The sequence below is a fragment of the Pleurodeles waltl genome, chromosome 11, assembly GCF_031143425.1.
Source record: "Pleurodeles waltl isolate 20211129_DDA chromosome 11, aPleWal1.hap1.20221129, whole genome shotgun sequence".
Taxonomy (NCBI): Eukaryota; Metazoa; Chordata; class Amphibia; order Caudata; family Salamandridae; genus Pleurodeles; species Pleurodeles waltl.
This window is the reverse complement of record NC_090450.1, coordinates 908,928,209-908,948,699: the sequence shown is the minus strand read 5'-3', so window position 1 is coordinate 908,948,699 and position 20,491 is coordinate 908,928,209. Positions and strand designations below refer to the sequence as shown.

The 20,491-nt window shown below is 41.7% G+C and overlaps 1 protein-coding gene across 7 annotated transcripts in view; it reads right to left on the bottom strand.

Annotated features, from left to right (window-relative positions):
- Positions 1-2,574: 2,574 nt before the first annotated feature.
- Positions 2,575-20,491, bottom strand: part of HVCN1 (hydrogen voltage gated channel 1) — a 264,968-nt gene continuing 247,051 nt past the window's right edge. For all 7 annotated transcript variants that reach the window (XM_069214860.1, XM_069214861.1, XM_069214858.1 and 4 more), the window contains one exon: positions 2,575-4,881. In XM_069214860.1, the coding sequence (XP_069070961.1) occupies positions 4,819-4,881 (63 nt within the window). In that variant the 3' untranslated portion in view covers positions 2,575-4,818. The remainder of the gene's footprint in view (positions 4,882-20,491) is intronic.

Sequence of the window (20,491 nt, the reverse complement as noted above, 5' to 3'; positions counted from 1 at the left end):
ATAAGCCGTGACTGATGCATTCGCAAAGTGCTGCGGGTCCCAACTTGCGAAACATTTGAAGTATGAGGTCTCTGTCCCGATAATTAAGTAACCTGGCTATTATGGGGCGAGGATGCGCTCCCGGCGGTGGTGGTGTGCCCAGGACTCGGAGTGTGTTCAATCAAAAAGAATTTCGGGATTTTGTCCCATAATACAGTCTTTGCCAGCCATTTTTCTAAAAACAGTTCAGCACAAGGGCCCTCAGCATTCTCGGGGAACCCCACCAGGCGGATATTGCTCCGTCTAGATCTACCTTCGGCATCATCGTCTCCACGCTTCAGTCCGTCCACCTCGGATGACAACTGTAGTACCTTTTCTTGTAATGTTTGGACCGTTGGGGCTGGTCCAGCCAGGTCCTTTGGCACCTCCGAGACCCGGTCTGCCATCGTGCGTTGGTCGGCCCTGAGTAGCCTGACATCCGCCACTACTTCTCCGATCTTTGATTCCAGGGTGGTCTTGGTTTCCACAATGGCCTGCAATACTCTCTCAAACTACAAAGTATGGTTGCGCAAAGTGAGCTCCATCTGCTGCAACGCCTGGACTGTCGTAATCTGCTCCTTAGCTGGGGCGTCTGGAGCATCCATAGCCCCCCGAGGGTGCTTTCGCCATCTTTGGCTTGCCCATTTGGTCCCCAAAGCAGCGAAAGAGGCCGCCAGGGGTGAGCCTTCTGATTAAAACCACCCAGATTGCGTCCCCGTGGATCAATGATGTGGGAAAGAGATCATCCGGCACGACAGCAACAGGTTTGCGCGTCCATATATCTACACGCTATCTCACTTGGTAACCACTCTGCATATGGTGGTAAGTGCAGACCACAGGATGTAGAGTTCAACTGTCCCTGCGGAGGCGAAAGGTGGTGCCCGGTACTCCTTCTGCTTCTCCTGGGGTTGGAGGCAAACTTTGTCCGTAGTAGGGACAGATGTTGCACCCTTCTTTGTAGGGTCAGGCAGCACAGGGGCCTGGGGACATACTCATTCCGGCCACTACATAGGCTTTATCTGATCCTATGTCTTATGGTGCATTTCAGTAGCGCAACACCTCCGCCTTATTCGCTTCTACCTTAGATCATGTGTTCGGCGACCCCCGCGAGGAAGCGCATCCAACTGCGGGCCCCCAGGACCAGTGGCATCGGGACGGCGCGGCCGATGTGTGCCGCCGACCAGCCTCTTGTGGTGCACAGTACCTCCTCACGGCCACATGCGGCCCGCTCAACCCCGCCCGCGACCCAGATCGGATCACAGGACTTCTGCATACAAGCAGAGTGGCGCGAGGCAACCGGAGTCCGCCCTCGGCCTCCGCTCCAACAGGTAGGCAGCTCCGCTCAAGACGGCTCACGGCCGTGGCCCAGGCCTCACCTCCGTCCGGTCTGATTCGGGCCAAGCACCCCTCTGCTCGGCCCTCTGAAGCCTCCACGTGGTCGATCACATTCGAGGCACCCCCAACGGTGCCAGGTCAGCTGGGAGACATGCGATCCGCCGACATGGATCGGGGATTGCTTATTTAGCAGGAGACTTTGTACGCCCGGGATCGGATCTGCAGATTATGCTGCTGCTCCGGTTACCATCTTGGCCACGCCCTCTCATGACATCTTTGATAACATCATTTATAATATCAATGTAATATTTGCAGTAAACTTTTGGATGAAAAAACTGTGCATGGCGGGGCCCCGAGTTAAAGCTACCTTAGGGCACGAGTTATAGTTACTTGCGGTAACTCTAGCTATAACTGGTGAATTTCTTTTTGTACATTTAAAATGTGAGCCTAACTATAACGTCCCAGTAACCTTTGTTTAAAAAAAAATATATATATGTATGTATGGTTTTCAATTATGATATATATTTACATTTTCGTTGTAAAGGCATGCGTGGTAAAGGTAATGAGTGGTAAAGGCTGTGTGGTATTGGGAATGTGTGGTAATGACTGCATGGTAAACGTTGTTTCCTGGGGGAATGACAGTGTGAGGTGCAGCCCTGGGGCTCCAGGGACTTTTATCTTAACTTGTGTTTAATAAACCTTTGATTGAAGAACTATAATCTGTCATGCATACTCACAACAGCAGGCATCAGATTTTCTCTACCCAGCTTCGACTTTTGTTCCAGAGATAGCAACATGGCCACTGGGTATCTTGAAACAGGTACATGGGCAGGTCCGACATAGTAACCTCGGCACCCTACAAGGGTCCCCTTGCCGAAGCTGGAAGTTAAGTTCTTCCTGAGATCGTCACAGATCTATTTATCGCTACAAACCCCAGCGCTGTACAAACTGTGGTGACTGAAGATGGGGAACTGCTGTTTTAATGGAGAGATAACGGATACAATCTGTTACAAAGTGCTCCATGGTAGGAGGCATCTGCACAGAGCGTGGCACCATTCTTGCACCAGATCCTGGGCTTGGCATCCATTGACTCATAACTGTTTACCAGGTAACACCGAGAACTGGCTCTACATTTTTTTCCTTATGCCGGCCCAAAAATTGCATTCCAAACCTTGTACTGAGCACAAAACATTTTGTAATGCATGTTTAAATAGACCTTGCTTTTTCAGGTTTTTAAATATCATTTTTATTTAATTTTAAAAGCACAAATAAATTGTTACAATTCAGGTAAGGCGACTTCAACATGCCATCCTACTAAAGGAGAAAGCAATATTTACAGACATCATCACCCATTTCGTTACTACCTGCATACACTCTTGCTACGAGGTTATCCCCAGTCAGGTCTGAATACATTTACATTATCATACTTTGAGGGGAACCCTCCTTGAGTTACAAGAGTAAACATGGTTGGGTATCCCTGTGCTGTGTTCAAACAAGCATCGTCAAAGCCAATAGGTCTTAGCCTTGGGACCTATTGGCTTTGCAAATCGTTTATAACAGGAAATAACCAAAAAAAGGTGCTATGACGCAGGCACATTTTTATTTCTATTTACTGATCAGAGTAGATTGGTTGAAAAAGAAAGTAATGCAAAAGCATTTGCTCTTTTTTTCCCAGGCACTTGTGAGAGAGGAGTGTGGGAGGAAGAGGATCACGGGGGCTAAAAAGAGGGATGGGGGAAAGGTAAGCAACACACAGGCGAGGGGGAGAAGCACATAAAGGTGAGCGTGGTATAGAGGGGGCAGGGGAGAAGCACATGGGTAAGAGGGGGGAAGAGTATACAAGGGAGACAACTGGAAAGAACATGCACTCTCATGATTTACCTAGTGAAAAAGAGAAAAGTAAGCACTGGAAGGACACAAGTAATGAGGCTGTGCTCCAGGGAATGGGCAAACACAAGAAGAGGAATGAAATCTCACTCAAGCGGACACATAGGAAGCAAATGAGAGTGACAATAAAGTCAACCAATAGTAAGCAATCGGTGGGTTCACTGTAAGCACACCATAGGTCTTTTTTGCAAACAGAAAGCTTGCACGGTCTGATAGGCAAGACCTAAATCATATGACCCAAGCAAAGCTCACTGCTCAAACCTTCCCAGCGGTGTCCACTGGAGAATTTCTAGACCACTTGTCATGCACCTTGAGAGTCATCATTTCCAAGCCCTCAGACTGCATCCTATAAGCGGCTCCTTCTCTCTTCTATATTCCAAAGCTATAAGCAGTGCCTTTCCTTCCAGGTCACATGCAGTTTAGGCGCATACAGAAGTTATCTGACCCCTTTCTCCCAAAGAGTTGTCTCTAATAACATTTCAATAAGCCGGTCTATTCATGATATTGGGGCAAAAGAATATAAATCTGTGCCATTAAATCTCCTTTTGTCTTCTCTGCATCCATGATCTTCTCTCAGTCTTGAATGTGAACGTCAGAAGGAAGGTGGCGATGCAAACGCCCCCATCCACTTCTCTATTCGCGTGGAGGACTTTTGAGTCTATAACATCACTCGACATAGATAGGGTCATCAAGGAGACGGATATAAGATACTTAGCAGCCAAAATGACCTTGACACTTGCAAGTCCATGACACTCTAACCTCTTCAGAAAGAGGGGAACATGGACAGGCTACCTACAGGAATGTCCTCTTCGAAGGGCAACATTCTGGCACAGATAATAATGTTAAAGATTTAAATTGCAAGACGAAGTTACAAAATTATTAAAGTGGAAGCAGCAGAAGATAAGTGCTGTGATTGGAGAAAACGGGGAGGTCTCTTCCAGAACGCAGTATTTGATAACAATATTGAGGTCTCCAGCTAAGTTCCTTGAAGGAATGGATATTGTTTTAGCCGCCACCATTTCCTTGTTTGGAAGAAACACAATCCAGTTGAATTACAGTTTGGCAGCATCGTGGTTTTATGAAACAGTAACTATACATTAATGCAAAAATCCTTGCGAACATGATCACAATTAACAGATGTTTATTCATGGTGCGGTTCAAGCAATATTTGATAAACGTTGCATATAATAATTTTAATACAGTCTATTTTTTAATATGGAGTAACAATGTAACTGTATTTAATATTAGGTGCAACAAAAGTGTTTTTTTCTCTTTAGTAGCAGTTCATAAAAAGTTCCCTCGTTGGGAGTTAATGATATTTGATAGCACCCTTGTGCACAGTCATAACGTTTGTTCCTTATAGCCTTGGTCCCACAGCCCTAAACAAAGGTTGGCCCCTCACTCCACAGTGTTTCAAACCCTACCAAATAAGACTTTAAAAAACTTTAGACATATACAGTGCATGACTGTGACACAAAATACATATCCGGAGATGTAAAGGAAATTTTTCATCCTTGAGGAACGCAAGTGATTCAACAACTGTAATCATGTTATTGCCATAAATTGTGACTTCTATCTTCAAGTGCTTGGGAATATTTTATTCTGTTGTAGAAGGTTTGCAAGTCTTTGAATTTCTGCTTCCTGTTAAAGAAAAATAGTTTATCAGTGTAAATGCTCTAAAGCGACCTTAATACAGATATTCAGGTTTGTTTTTACTGTAAGTAGTTTAAACATGTTGATCCCAATTGCTTTGTGGGGTACTTCGGAAATTAACAGTTATTTACTCCTAACAATGAATTTACAGCTTTGAGAAATGTCACTGTGTCAACTTGATGCAGTTTTTCACAATTCAGTATACATCCTTCAAATCAAAAACGAATGTCCCGTATTGTGCAGAAGCCATTTTAGAATACGTTTTTGAGAACGATGCTGCATATGAAAGGGGAAGCAATGCTTATTGACTCTGAAATATGTAATTGCTGGAAAACAGCTTGCAGGTAGATGCTTTCTTTTGCCTCCAGAATATTACTTTTTAGATTAATGAACAGACTCCGAAGCAGTAGATACAAATGGAAGAGGAGTGGTAATATTGAAATCTTACTTTGCTTAAGGAGAGACACAATCGCCCGAGCATACTTACATATGGAAAATAAACTTTGCTGAAAGTGTGCATTGGCGCAGAAGTTCTACCCCAGGAAGTCATTCACCAAGAGTATAGTCCATCTCACATGAATCTTGTCATAAACTTGCAGGCAAGGCTCTACTCACTGTAGAACAGCATAAGACCCACCAGTCAATGCTTGTCTATAAAATGTTTATAGCCCTGTTGCCTAAACTAAACTATGTATTTAGATTATCTACTGCTATTGATATGGCACATTCACACCTTTTTGGATCTAAAGTATGACAGTCTCCCTCTGAACGAGACACTGCAGCGAACTGGTCTACTTTCAGTGAGAATCTGAACCTTACATTTAGGTATGGTCCGTAGAGAAGATATATGAAAGGGCAAGCAATATTAAAAAACAACATGCATAGTTGCATGAGAATAAACATTTGTTTTCAAACATTTAAACATATTTGCAATGTTCTGACAAAACGTTCTTAAGCAATGATCCCAGACAAAAACAACAAGCATTGGCAAAGCCAATAGGTTTCACCTATGCAAAATCTATTGGCTTTGTCAATGTTTCTTTTACAAGTTGCACAGTATTTGAGTTGCTGTGCAACATGGATTAAAGTATATATATATATTTTTTAAAAAGCACTATGACTCGGTAAGAGCTGGCCGCGTTATATAGTTATATTGTTTTAACTTTAACCCCTTGCCGGACATGGACTTAATGGTTACGTCCATGGCTGCGCCTCTCAGGCGCCACGTACGTAACTATTACGTCCTGTTACTGGCCCACGGGGGAAGCGCTAGCGCACCCCCGAGGGCGGCCCCCCCACCACCCAGGTCAGGGCTGGAAGGGGAATCGCTTCCCTTTCCACCCCGACTCCCCCAGTGACGTCTGATGATGTCAGCACGCAATAGCGTGCAGACCTCATTGGAGGACACCTCCCATCGTGCTGAAAGCATGCTTCCAGCATGATGCAGAAGAGAAATGCAAAAGCATTTCTCTTCCGCTCGGGAGGAGGGGGCCGGCAGAGGCATTAAAGGAATGGAAAGACCATTCCTTTCCCTTCATGTCAATGTATGCATTTCTAATGGACATGAGGGGAGCGGCCCCTTGGGCAAGGGTCGCTCCCCAGGGGCCAAACAATTTTTAGGCCATTTCTGCCCCAAGGGGTGGCAGAAAACCCCTAGACACCAGGGATATTTTTTTTTTCTCCTTTTATGTGTGGGGAGCGACCCCTTAAGCAAGGGTCACTCCCTGAGGGGGGGGCAAATTGTTTTTAGGCCATTTCTGCCTCTGGGGTCGGGGGGAGGCAGAAACCACTAGACACCAGGGAGTTTTTTTTTTTTTTAATTATCCTTACGCATAAGGGGAGCGGCCCCTTGGGCAAAGGCCACTCCCCGGCGGGGCAGAAAACCCCTATACACCAGGGATAATAAAAAAAAAATCTTTTATGTGTGGCGTGCGACACCTTAGGCGAGGGTCGCTCCCTGGGGGGGCCAAATAGTTTTTAGGCTCTTTTGTCCCCAAATAGGCTGATCTGCCCCCAGAGGGGCAGAACCCACTGGACACCAGGGAGTTTTTTTTTTTTTAAATTATCCCTACGCATACGGGGAGCGCCCCATAAAAAAATATTTTTAGGCCTTTTCTGCCCCCCCGGAGGCAGATCGGCCTATTATTTAATTAGGCTGATCTGCCCCCGAGGGGGGGCAGAAACCTCTAGACAAAAGGGATATACATATTTATTTTTATTTACTTTATGTTTTTATGTATGGGGAGCGACCCCTTAGGCAAGGGTCGCTCCCATGGGGGGCAAATTGTATTTAGGCCATTTCTGCCACCCTTGGGGGCAGATCGGCCTATTTGTTAGGCCAATCAAACCACTAGACACCAGGGATTGGTGTGTGTGTATGAGTGTGTTTTGTTTGAGGGGGCTGCCCCTTGTGCATGTGTCACCCCCCATGGGGGCACATTACTGTTGGCCATATCTGCCCCCCTTGGAAGCAGATCGGCATATTTTTGGAAGGCCCATCTGCCCTCAAGAGGGGCAGAAAGCCCACCAGGGAAGTATTTTTTTTTCAAACTAAGAGGGTGGGGGTATGGCCATACCCCCACCCCAAATAAATGTGGCCAAAGTTGTTCTGCCCACCAGTGGGCAGATGGGGCAATTAACCCTGATCCACACCCCAGGGGGGCAGAAAGTCTACTAGATGCCATAGAATAAAAAATAAAAAAAAATTGTGGGGTGGTGGCTACCAGCCAGCATGGGCCTGGTTATGCCCCCACCCCAACTGAAGGGGGTAACTATCTTTCAGCTCTCCCCCCACACACTAAAACATCTTATCCCGTGGCAAGCAAGATGACATTTGATTATTTTGGGTTTTGGTTTTACATTTGGGCCATCAGAGCTTGGTAACTTTCATAATCGTCTCACTTGGAATGGTGAGGGCTGCACGTTTTTTACTTTGGGACGCTGCCATGTAGAAAAATCCACAAGACCAAGACACATCTGAAAACTAAACATCTGGTTGATTCCAGGGTGGTGTGCTTCACATGCATCCCGCACCATTTTCTTACCCACTATGTCCTGCAAACCTCCAACTTTGCTGGAAATCACACATTTTCCCACATTTTTGTGCTGGAACCTTCTGGAATCTGCAGGAATCCACAAAATTCTTACCACCCAACATTGTCTCATCTATACTGATGACAATTCTGCTGCACTTGTCAGCCTAAAAATGTTTTTTTTTCAAACTCAATTTCGACATGTTTTTGGCTCTTCCCTGTAACAGGCAGTTGGCCCACCTACACAAGTGAGGTATAATTTTTACCGGGAGACTGAGGGGGAACGTTGGGTGGTGTCTCTGTGTGGTGATCCCACACAGAAATGTGAGAAAACAGTGATCTTTTTTTTCCTAAATTTGAGGTTTGCTGAGGATTCTGGGTAAGAAAACATTGGGGGATCCACGCAAGTCACACCTCCCTGGACTCCCTCAGGTGTCTAGTTTTCAGAGATGTCTGGGTTTGATAGGTTTCCCTAGATGGCTGCTGAGCCCAGGACCAAAAACGCAGGTGTGCCCCCCCCCAAAATAAACAGGTAGTTTTGTATTTGATAATTTTGATGTGTCCAGATAGTGTTTTGGGGCTTTTCCTTTCACAAGCACTAGACCTAACCACACAAGTGAGGTATCATTTTTATCAGAAGACTTGGGGGAGCGCTGGATTAAAGGAAATTTGTGTCTCCTCTCAGATTCCCGAACTTTCTGTCACCGAAATGTGAGGAAAAAGTGGTTTTTTGGCTACATTTTGAGGTTTGCAAAGGATTCTGGGTAACAGAACCTGGTGGGAGCCCCACAAGTCACCCCATCTTGGATTCCCCTAAGTGTTTAGTTTTCAAAAAATGCGCAGGCTTGCTAGGTTTCCCTTGGTGCCAGCTGAGCTAGAGGCTAAAATCCACAGCTAGGCACTTTCCAAAACACAGCTCTGTTTTCTTTGGGAAAATGTGATGTGTCCATGTTGTGTTTTGGGGCATTTCCTGTTGCAGGCGCTAGGGCTACCCACACAAGTGAGGTACCATTTTCATCGGGAGACTTGGGGGAATGCTGGGTGGAAGGAAATGTGCGTCTCCTCTCAGATTCCCGAACTTTCTGTGACCAAAATTAAGAGGAAAAAGTTTTTTTTTTTTGCCAAATTTTGAGGTTTGCAAAGGATTCTGGATAACAGAACCTGGTCAGAGCCCCACAAGTCACCCCATATTGGATTCCCCTAGGTGTCTAGTTTTAAAAAATGCGCAGGTTTGTTAGGTGCTGGCTGAGCTAGAGGCCAAAATCTACAGCTAGGCACTTTTAAAAAAACACGTCAGATTTCAATGTAAAAATGTGATGTGTCCATGTTGTGTTTCCTGTCGCGAGCATTAGGCCTATCCATGCAAGTGAGGTACAATTTTTTTCGGGAGACTTGGGGGAACACAGAATAGCAAAACAAGTGTTATTGCCCCTTGTCTTTCTCTACATTTTTTCCTTCCAAATGTAAGACAGTGTGTAAAAAAATATCTTTGAGAAATGCCCTGTAATTCACATGCTAGTATGGGCACCCCGGAATTCAGAGATGTGCAAATAGCCACTGCTTCTCATTACCTTATCTTGTGCCCATGTTGGAAATACAAAGGTTTTCTTGATACCTATTTTTCACTTTCTATATTTCAGCAAATGAATTGCTGTATACCCAGTATAGAATGAAAACCCATTGCAAGGTGCAGCTCATTTATTGGCTCTGCGTACCTAGGGTTCTTGATGACTACCCCAGACACCAGGGCTCCAGAGACTGCCACAAAGGCAGCGGCGGTCACAGCTCAAGCTGAGTGCATTCCTTTCCTAAACAACTCCTGGGGCCAGAATACAGAAGTTTGTTAACAATTAGTCAACCGTAACTTCAGACTCTTGGGCACTCCAAACCGTGCTGAGCTTCCATAAAGCATCCCATGGGTCACCTACCCAAAAGGAAACCTCCTACCCCGCTGGTATTTTCCAACATGGCCTTCACCTTGGTAGTTGTGGAGGTGGTAGAACTCCACACCAAGGGTGCCACCGTAGAGATGTCTCCTCATCCGACAGGTTTCCGCAGCAATTTCTTTTTGGTAGAAAAGAGGGTTGGCGGACAATGGCCACCACTTTAAGGAGGGCATCCACCTCTTGAGGGACCTCCTTCAGCCTCACAACTGGATTGTGCTTCTCAATCTCAAGTATATATATCTGACAATCCCAATTTTCCCTCCTCACCGCCGGTTCCTTCAATTTCAATGGCTGGGGTGGACGTTCAAGTTCACGATCATTCCCTTTGGCCTGTTGTCCACACTAGGGGGTTTACCAAAATATTGCTTTCAGTGGTGGAACACTTCAGAACTTACGGTGTTCGTATCATCATCTATGTAGACAACATTCTTCTGAAGGACCAGTGAAAACCCTTACACTTCAGACAGGGTCTTACATATTCTCAGATAGTTCCAGAGAAAGCTCGAGAAGAGATACTATGGTGGTTGGCCCAAATAGAAACATGGAAAGGCCGAGCGATATTCAGCTCCCTTCCCAACCTAATCATGGAATTTGACGCCAGTGGCTCTGGCTGGGGCGCACAATGTGGGGCATTCTCAACAGGCAGAAAATGGTCATCTCAATAAATCCCTACACATAAATTGCCTAGAACTTCTGGGAGGCTTATTCCCGGTCTAGTGCCGGACCAAGGACCGAACAAAATGCTATGTCCTTCTCAAGATGGACAATGTGGCAGCAGTACGCTCTATAAATCACCTGGGAAGGCTATATAAATCATCTGGGAGGTACTCGATCGCAAGCTCTCTCTCGAAGCTGGCCTGGAATATTTGGGATTATTACCTCAAAAACCAGATCTGCATTTAGGCGGAACACCTCCCAGTCAGGTCCAACCAGGTTGCAGATTGGCACTCCAGCTATCTCTAGGATACAAGTCTTTGGCGACTGCACCCATTGGTCTTCTGGACTCTTCAGGCCCATTGGAGTCAGTTCTCAGTGGACCTCTTTGCATCTCGCCAGGATCATCACCTTACCAGGTACTTCAGCTGGCAACCGGATCCCGAAGCAACCGCCACAGATGCTTTTCTCCAAGATTGGCATCTGGAGAAGGGGCATTCTTTTCCCCGTTCGAAATGATAATAAGCCTCTCGGCTCAAGTACGGAGACAACAGGCAGAAATTATGCTTGAGACCCCAATATGGAAATTGCAAGTCTAGTATCCGGTTCTTCTGGAACTTTCTTTGGATTTTCCAACGCTTCTACTCCTCTTTCCAGATCTTCTTCTGGATACAGAAGGGAATTGCCACCACCTAGTAACTTAGAGGTCTCTGTCTTTTATGGCATGGAGGATTACAGGGAACGCTGGAAAGTCCCAGGACTTTCGAGTCAGCGGTGTCTCTCTTCTCCAAGGCATGGGCTGACAGTACCATCAAGAGATATAAGTCAGTTTGGGCAAGATGGTTGGGTTGGTGTTACTAAAGACACCTGGATCCCGTGGGGAAAGTAATTGTACATATGCTAAATTGTCTTGCTTCCTTGGCCTCTGAGGGATTACCGTACAGGTCCATTAATACTTTCAGGTTGGCAATTTCGGCAGGCCATGCACCAATAGGGGAACATCCAGTAGGAGAACACCACTTGGTGAGAAAGCTTCTAAGTCGCATTCGGTTATCCCTCCCTCCATAGCCTCGTTATTTGGCCCAATGTGACGTCAACAAAGTCCTTAATCTCTTTTTGTCCTGGCAGTCCTAGAAATATTCTTCAAGGAAAGAGATCTCAGCAAAATTGGTTACATCTATATGTCTGCTGTCATGTCATAGAGTCTCTGATGTCAGGGCACTGCATATTACAGGTAGTGTTTTTGCCCCGGATGGGGTCACTTTTCATATTTCTCACAGAAAAAAAATCAAATTAACATGTGGTTTCTTACCCTTCCTTTCTAGTGCCTTGTATCAAAAGCTACGGAAGTATGACAGCTGATATCCACCCTCATGAAGAAAGGCAACTTCTGATTGTCCTTAAGAAGCCACGTAAGGCAGTAATCTCTCCTTCTATTGCTTGATGGGTCAGACGGGCTATGCAGGAGGCTGAAATTGATACTAAAGCGTTTTTTGCATACTGTGTTAGAAAGGCCACGGCTTGAAAGGTATACTTCCTTGGGGCTTAACTAGAGGATATCCTCAATGCGGTGGACTGGTCCTCAGACTCTACCTTCAAAAGGTTCTACTTTAGACCAGTCCCCAGCATTGCATCACTGATGGACAAGCTGTAAACTAGCATAATCCTCACATCCGGTCCTAGCATAGAATGAAAAATTTCCTAGCTATGGTAACAGAAAGTTTCAATTCCATAAGGACACGGAGGCGAGGATTAGCCCTCCCAATTGTACATGAAGGTACGCTTCCCCTGGACGAAGACAATTGTTCTTGTAAAGGTTGGTAAATGCATACATTCCACATGTTAAAAGTATACGGTCGTTGAATCACAATGTTCCTCCTCAGCCTTTACTTTATTGTTATGATTTGAATGCTGACACTGATGTTGGAAAGACCATACAGAATAGGACATAGGATTCATTTGCTTATGTGTTCACTTTCCCTTTAGGATCGGAGGAATCTGAACAAAACTGATGGGTATGTTATCTGGTTTCTGTCATAGGTAGAAAGAGAAGGCACTAGAGGACTATCAAAGGCTCCCTGAAGACTGATTGGACAATTGTTTGACTTTTTCCCTGGTTTCATGGGCAATTAAGTAATTTTTGGTTCTTTAAGATGGCTGCTGTTAATAAAATAGTGGAGAAAGTACAGCATAAATTGAAACTTTCCATTTAGATAGCTAGGAAATGTTTTATTATCATTAATTAATGTCCTTCCAGATTTCTGAAGATTAAAGGATGCTATGTCCATTTTTAAACAGAAGGACTACTTAAAAAACTTGTAACAAGATATTGGTTGCTACTAAAATTGATCAATGGTAAAGACTGAAGAAATAATAGGCCTCTAATTTGAATACTGATAATAAGAGAACATCATATATTATACTGTAATTCAAACAAGGAGATCACCAAGTAAAGAGATCTAAGGATTTGCAGAATATGTTGCCCAGTGATTCTTATTATAATAAGGATAACTGAAAGGACATGTGCAAAAGTCTTCAATAAAAATGAACTATATATTGAAGCTACATTGTGCAACTATTGAGAACGATATCTAGTGCTAGTATTTTTATTGTTTTTGCCCCTCACAATATTTGTTTCTAAGTTTTATTGCACATATTGTTTGTGGTTTTACAATTATATGTTTTTATCTGCATTTAGTAAACCAAACATGATTGTGCTCAGTGATGCATTAAACAAAGGGTTGTGACTTTTACCTTTTGAGTTTACGGAACCAGTAATGCTGTCTTTAGATTCTTCTGGGGGAATTAAGGCAGCACCCATTCTAATGGGGGTGTGCTCTAATCCCCTCTGAAGCTTAGGTGAACTCACCCTGGCCACACAATCCCACTTCCCATTTTATTTTCCATATGTAGTTGTGTCAGCTGCATCAGGATAACATGTCGCTTCTTCAGACAATTAGAGGGTCGGGTTTACTAACATAAGTGTCTGTAGCCACTCTTAATTTGTCTGAAGTTTTAGTTCTCAAAATGTTCTGCAGCTATAGGAGAGCAGATACATTCTCTGAAGTTGCACATTTTTATTTTTCATTAAAAATATATATATATATATAATGCACAAATTTTACACTGTAACACAACAATCAGTTATGATCCAAGCATTACCACTATGCCAAATTTGGTATAAAACTGTTGAGCCATTTGTGCTGTAATTGAGATCAAACATTGACATGTGACACGTGACACTTGTATGGAGACCTAAAAGTATACCTCCAAAATGCCCACATCCCTGTTGAATCTAGTGTAGACTTCTTGCACAGGCCAGCAATTATTTTTCAGAAAGGCTACTCATTAAACATCTCATTTTGTATAGTTCTGAACTGAGTTTACAACACACAATGAAGATTATTTGGGCTACTGAAACAACATTGTGCCTTCCCTCAAAAGATGTCTTCATCCTCTTTCGATGGCCCTTTCTTACAAAATAGAGCTGCAAAAACAGACAGTACACAAACAACTTACAGTCAATACCAGTGTCATGGAATATCTCCTGCAGCAATCAAAGAAATAACCCAAAACAGCCTCTCCAGGGCACGCTGAACCACACCTACCGTATGGCAAGACTTTACCCTGACAACCAGTGAGGGATCTGGGTGTTTTATATTTTATGCAGTTTCTTCAGCATTGGGCATTATTCCTGATCCAAATCATCCCTATTGTCACTGCCCTCCCCCTGGAATCTCCCTACCCCTACTATAACTAAAGAGGTGCATATATCTATCTAGACATGTATGTATATTCCTGTGGTAGATTAATGCCATCTATGAATTCTGGTATCATTAATCAGCCTGATGTCAAGAGAAAGGTAACAGAGAGGGGCTTTGCATCTATATGCAACTATCTGCTAACGAAAAGTGCACAGAGAGCAGCTTGAATTTTTAGGTTTCCAGTAAGGAGTTCATTAACCATGAGGTGGTCAAACAACATCATTTTCACTGCAACTAAAAACAGATTTTCTTTCTCAAGTATATCCTTGAATGGAGTCATAATGGAGGGCGCCTTTTTGGAAAGGAAAGAATAGAGTGAATGAAATGGTATAGGCCACTGCCTACTTTTCTGCACCCCACTGGAATCAGTTAACCCATAGAAGTCAGGAAGACCCTGAGAAATCTACAATGTGATGAAAATATTACAATTGTAGTTTCTTTCCCTTGTGTAGAGGGAAGAAGTTGGCATGTCGCGTACATGTGCTGCTTCTTTCAAAGGGGAAATTTCCTGGACCAAATACAATGATCCTGGGTGCCAGTCTCCGACATAACTGTGTTGTGTTTGTTCATAAGTTGTGGCCCAGCTCCTTGACAACCTGCAAAAATGTCCAGGGTTCTCAGACTGTGGCTGGATACTTTCAGAATGAGGAAACTGCACCAGGAATACTAGCCATAGAAATCGTTACTATTTTATCCCACAATGCCTCATTAGTACCCGTCACAAACTCTATTTCAAACCCTTTTGTGTAATCTCTAGATGATTTGTAGTGCAAGGTTAAATAGAGCTTGTTTGATCCACATTTCAGACTAATTATGTCCTGTAGCAAAAATCCAGTCTATTGCAGCTACAGTTTGGCAGCACTCAGGTTTATGCAACATTACCTATATTAATACAAGAACCCTGAAAACGCAATCATAAGGAGAAGTTTATTCTACCTACAATTCAAGCAATCGTTAGACACAAAGTTGCATGAATTGATATTAACAGAGCCTGCAGGGAGATATATATGTATATATATATATATATATATATATATATATATATATATATATATATATATATATATATATATTTACCAACAATCCTCCTGTTACATGCAGAGAGTTCCCGGACACAAAGTGATCAAGGCTACGGCTGAAACGCGTTGTTCTGGGAGGAAGCATTGGTGAATAAAGTTTATGGACCTCCACTTGGTGTCCGGGAACTCTCTGCATGTAACAGGAGGAATGTTGGTAATATGTGGATGGCTAGGTCCACGCCTGGACCGCTACTGAAGTAGCAGCCTTGGATGTCTGGCAACGTTGGTGTTATATATATATATATACACACACATATATATATATATATATATATATATATATATATATATACACATATATATACACATATACATACACACACAGACACATACATACAAACAATACAGAATAATATTAGACAAGAAAACAAAAGCTTTTTCACAGAATCGAACTTCATAAAAAGTTCTCAAACTGGGGACAATGACATCAGATAGTATTCTTGTATGTATTCAGCATATGTGCTTCTTCTTCCCAGGTCCAATAGTCCCCAAAGCATGTAGATCTTTCACCCTACAAAGAATGAAACCCTGAAAAATAGGATTTAGGCAGTGCTTAATTTGTGCTTGTTGTTTCCGGTGCTCAGCACCGTCACTTATTTTTAAGGGCCGGTGCTTATTCTTGTGCCTCAAGCATTTGCTGCGAGCAAAAGACACATATGGGAAAGGCGGAGGAAGGGAAAAAACGAAAAAGCTTCACAAAGGGAGAAAGTAGAAAGCTGCATGAGTGAGCTGACTGGGCAGGGAGTGGCTTTATATGAATTAAAGAGGCCCGAGAAGACTTCAGGATTACGCCGCCTCAGTATTCCATGTTCACACATTTGATTGCAGCAGCCACATGTTTATGAGGAGGGCTTTGGGCACCAGCACCTTTTTATTTACAATTTAAGCACTGGATTTAGGGCTTCAAATATATTTAGTATGTTAGTGTGAGACAGGATACATTCAATGGAGATGTATGCAAATCAAGTACTTTACAAATGGTTACACACACGTTTACTGCCTTATACTGTCACTTCTGTCTTCATTTGCTTGGAACTATTTTATGCTGTTGTAGAAGATTTTGAAGTCTATTAATCTCTGCTTCCTGTTAAAGAAAAATACTTTTTCAGCTCAGATTTTCCCTAAAGTGATCACAATTCAAAGATTTCATGTTTATTATCTAAAACTAGCACCTTTTCACACTCGGACTATTCCATTTTAATTGGTTTTGCAATTAAGTAGTTTGAGCATCTTTACCTTCTTTACATTATCGGGTATTAAGGAAATAAAATACATTACCTACGACAAAATATCCCAGCCTTGACACTCATCACAGTGTGGATGTCCTTTGGCTTTTTTGAAGGTTCAGTAAAGTTCTTTAAAAACACAACCCCACCCCCCCCCAATTGCATACCACATGCAAGCCATTTTCAGAGACCTTTTTGAGAATGATGTTGTACTGCAAGGCCCCCATTAGAGGTAGCCTGAAGCACTCTCCCCAAAAGTGGGATACAAAATGCAAAGCAGTGAGAGTTATTCTCTCTGGAAAAGGGAAAACACAAATGTATCCTCTATATTCCTGCGACTGTGTGTTAGTTCCAATTGCTAGATTTACTAGTGTATCTCCAATCCCACACACACACTAGAAAAAGTGCTTATAGTGGGGAGATTCTGAGGTGGGGAAGGAGTTAGGTTTACTATTCTAACTCAAGCTCTAATAAGAATGGGAAGCTGCATATACTTGAGAGAAGGAAAGGGAGCGAGAGATGTATTATTGTAACGCCAGTCACACACATACTGGAAAAAGTGCTTATATATGCAGGGAAGAGGGGGCAGATTTACAATTCTAACTTAAATCCAACAAATATTGGGGAAAATGCATATATTAGGCCTTTAGAGGACTGCATTTCTGTTTGTACTCCTATGTCACTAACACTAGAGAAACTATAGGTAACAGGAAGGGGTCTTAAAATAAGCAAAAATAATATATATTACATAAAAGTAATTAACTATCAAAAAACTAAATTTGTATTTAATAGAAATTTAAATTAACAAAATAATGTAATTTTACTTTTCCATATGTTTTTATAAAACAATTATTATTTAAAATATATATTTAAAAAAATGTTTAAAAGTCATAAAAAGTGTAAGACAAACTGGCAACTCCCATGTGTTCAATTAAAGTTGTGTTAAAATGTATATGAACCTAAACAATGAACCACAAAATAGTTTTTTAATATAAACTGCAATCATAACATTGCTACTTTAAAGTTAAAATCACTTTCACTTTTATCATAATATGTAAATAATTATTCCTAACAATAAACTTCCCCTAAACTTCCCCCCTCAAAAAAATAATATGAGAACAATTTTGTTTCTTTACAATTTATCAAATAGAAATGAGCCCCGGCAGTTTTAAAATGCTTTTATAATGTATTTTAAATTACTAAATAAAATACATTTGAATTAATTAAATTATTTAAAAAATAAATATTTATACATAAATTAGGATATAATTAAAATGAAACACTTTTCACTCCACTATCTTAATAAACCCAACTAAATATGCATATAAAAATATTATAAAACTATACTCTAACATCCAAAAATTAATACACTTTAAAATTATGTACACAAATGATGTACATTTAGATAAATGCTACCTACCCAATCCCCTAATGAATCCAACAAGCCAAAAAAATATATTACAAAAATTACAAAATTAAATAATTAAACATATATTTATATGGAACGTTTACTAAAGCAATAACCCGATAACATGATACATAAAACAACATTATATTGAGCAATACTTTACTGAAGTATATTTAAAAATAAACAATATTATTTACAAATATGAAACAATATATTTACCCTCAATATTCTGACCACAACATCATAGCCAAACAATATTTTGGAGTCCGTATTCATGTGTCATACCCAACTGTTCAGAAATCTTTGCTGAAAGTATGCAATCTCTGTCAATGGTAATCTTGCAAATTTCCTACTAAGTGCATTCGCCAACGATCCAGTTGCTCTTCTGTCATTTATTGTCATTAACATTTCAGGGCAAAGATCTATTCTATGCAGAACAACACTGGATCTGCCATTAAGAGTCTTTCTTGACGATCAATATACCTTTTGTGACAGAACTGAGTATCTGTCACCAAGCATTATACACAACTTTGTTCCAGTGAAAAATTGTAATAGGTAATCGCCACATCTTCATTTAATAACCTTTCTGATAATAACCCTCACCAGACTTTGCAAGTCAAGCTACACAAGAAAACATTTTAAAGTATTTTTAAAATGATGAAAATCTTTTGAACAAAGGTTCTAACACAGCAAACCCTGACTAAATACTAAAATAAGTACAAGCCAAAGAAAAAAAACCTATAGGGCTGGGCCCTGATAGCACCCAAATATACAGTAAATACTAAAGAAGCACTTTCTGTCCCTGGGCAGCAGACAGCACAGGAGTATTCAGTCCTTTAGTAGTTTCTATTTTAGGGGACCCACTCCTGAGGGAGAATTTGCAGTGGTGGAGGAGGAGACAGCAAACGAAAGAATGTAGCTGTCTGAGGTAGAAAGGCTGGAGGGTGACAGGAGATGAGAAAGGGTACCAGAGGGGATAGAAAATGAGAACAGAGAATGAGGAAGAGTGTAGGGGAGAAAAGAGATGAAAACAAATGGGACATGAAAAGAAGTAACTGGCAGATGAACAGCACAGTCAGCAGAGTAAATGTAATGAAGACAAGGTGAAAGTGAAAGGACAACGGGGAACACCACTGTAGATAAACAATATATATAGGATAAGCAGAGCCTATGGCGTTTTGACAGTGGAAGAGATTGATGAGTTAGTTTAAAAGAGAGGGAGGAGTGTAAGGATCGAATATGAGGGTTTCCTCCAAGGAGAAAAAAGGCAAAAAAGAAAAACAGTCACAAAAAATCTAATACATAGATGTAGTTGATCAAAAAGAACATGGGAAATGTGTCTAGGCAAAAAGCAACAACATTTTCAAATCCACCTTTTTAAATATTCAAAGGAAGAATATGATTAAAAGAACTGAAAACAATAAACCATATTCAAGTGGATGATTACCTCAAAAAAGAAGATAGATCAACTCTAAAAGGAAATTAATCAAGAACTAGTGATGCTAGATGCAAGAAACATGCAAGCAAAATTATCCAACAGGGCACTTTCAGAATGAATACCTCTGACAATATACAAACAGATACCCTTCAGAACTACGTGAAGCCTTTGTTGATAAAATCAAGTGAGTTTACCATCATGAGTGCCAAAAGCGACTTAACAGACCAATAGATCATGGCAAGTTAAAGGCTGATATGGAGCAAGTGATGACACAGACATCAACTGCTTATTGGCCAGGAAATCATCTCTTTCTGTAGCAAGCAACATAAATTCACTACAAAGGCTGACTATAATCAACATCAATATTAGCCATTTTTATAATATCACCCCTGGTACATCCACAGCTTATGCTATAGTACTTATGATAATAACCATTTTCTTCACAACGGAAATCAGAGGAATAGTTTCTTCCAGAGTGTCACTTCAGAACTGCCCACATACACTTTCATCTGTATGGTGATAATGCCTTGTCCCATTGCTTCCCAGACTCCACACTGGCACCGCTTAAGCACACCCTACACGCTACAGCAAGTCTCAAAGGCCTGAGGAAATATGACTACATCACTCCAATCTTGATGGAACTCCATTGGCTCCCCTTGCCAGACCACATCATCTTCAAAACCAGCAGCATCATTCACAAAACCATCACAACCATTATCCCCACTTTTTGTTAATTTATTTCACTATTAAATATCTACTGCCAAGCAGTCCCTTTTGAATAAGGGCTCACACTTTGTGCTTTTTTCACATCATGTTTATTTCAGACCACCCTTAATGGTATAGGATGTGACAAACCATGGATGTGACAAGACTTTACTGCCCTCCAACTTTCACACTCGTCCTTGTATAATAGGAAATTAGATTATTCTTTTCTTGTTTTATTGATATCCTTAGTTAGCAACCTTCCTATTAACAAGTGCATTATTAAGCACCTGACAGCTTTAATGTATTAAAAGTATATTGCCTGTTTGGCCATAAAACCAGTTAATAT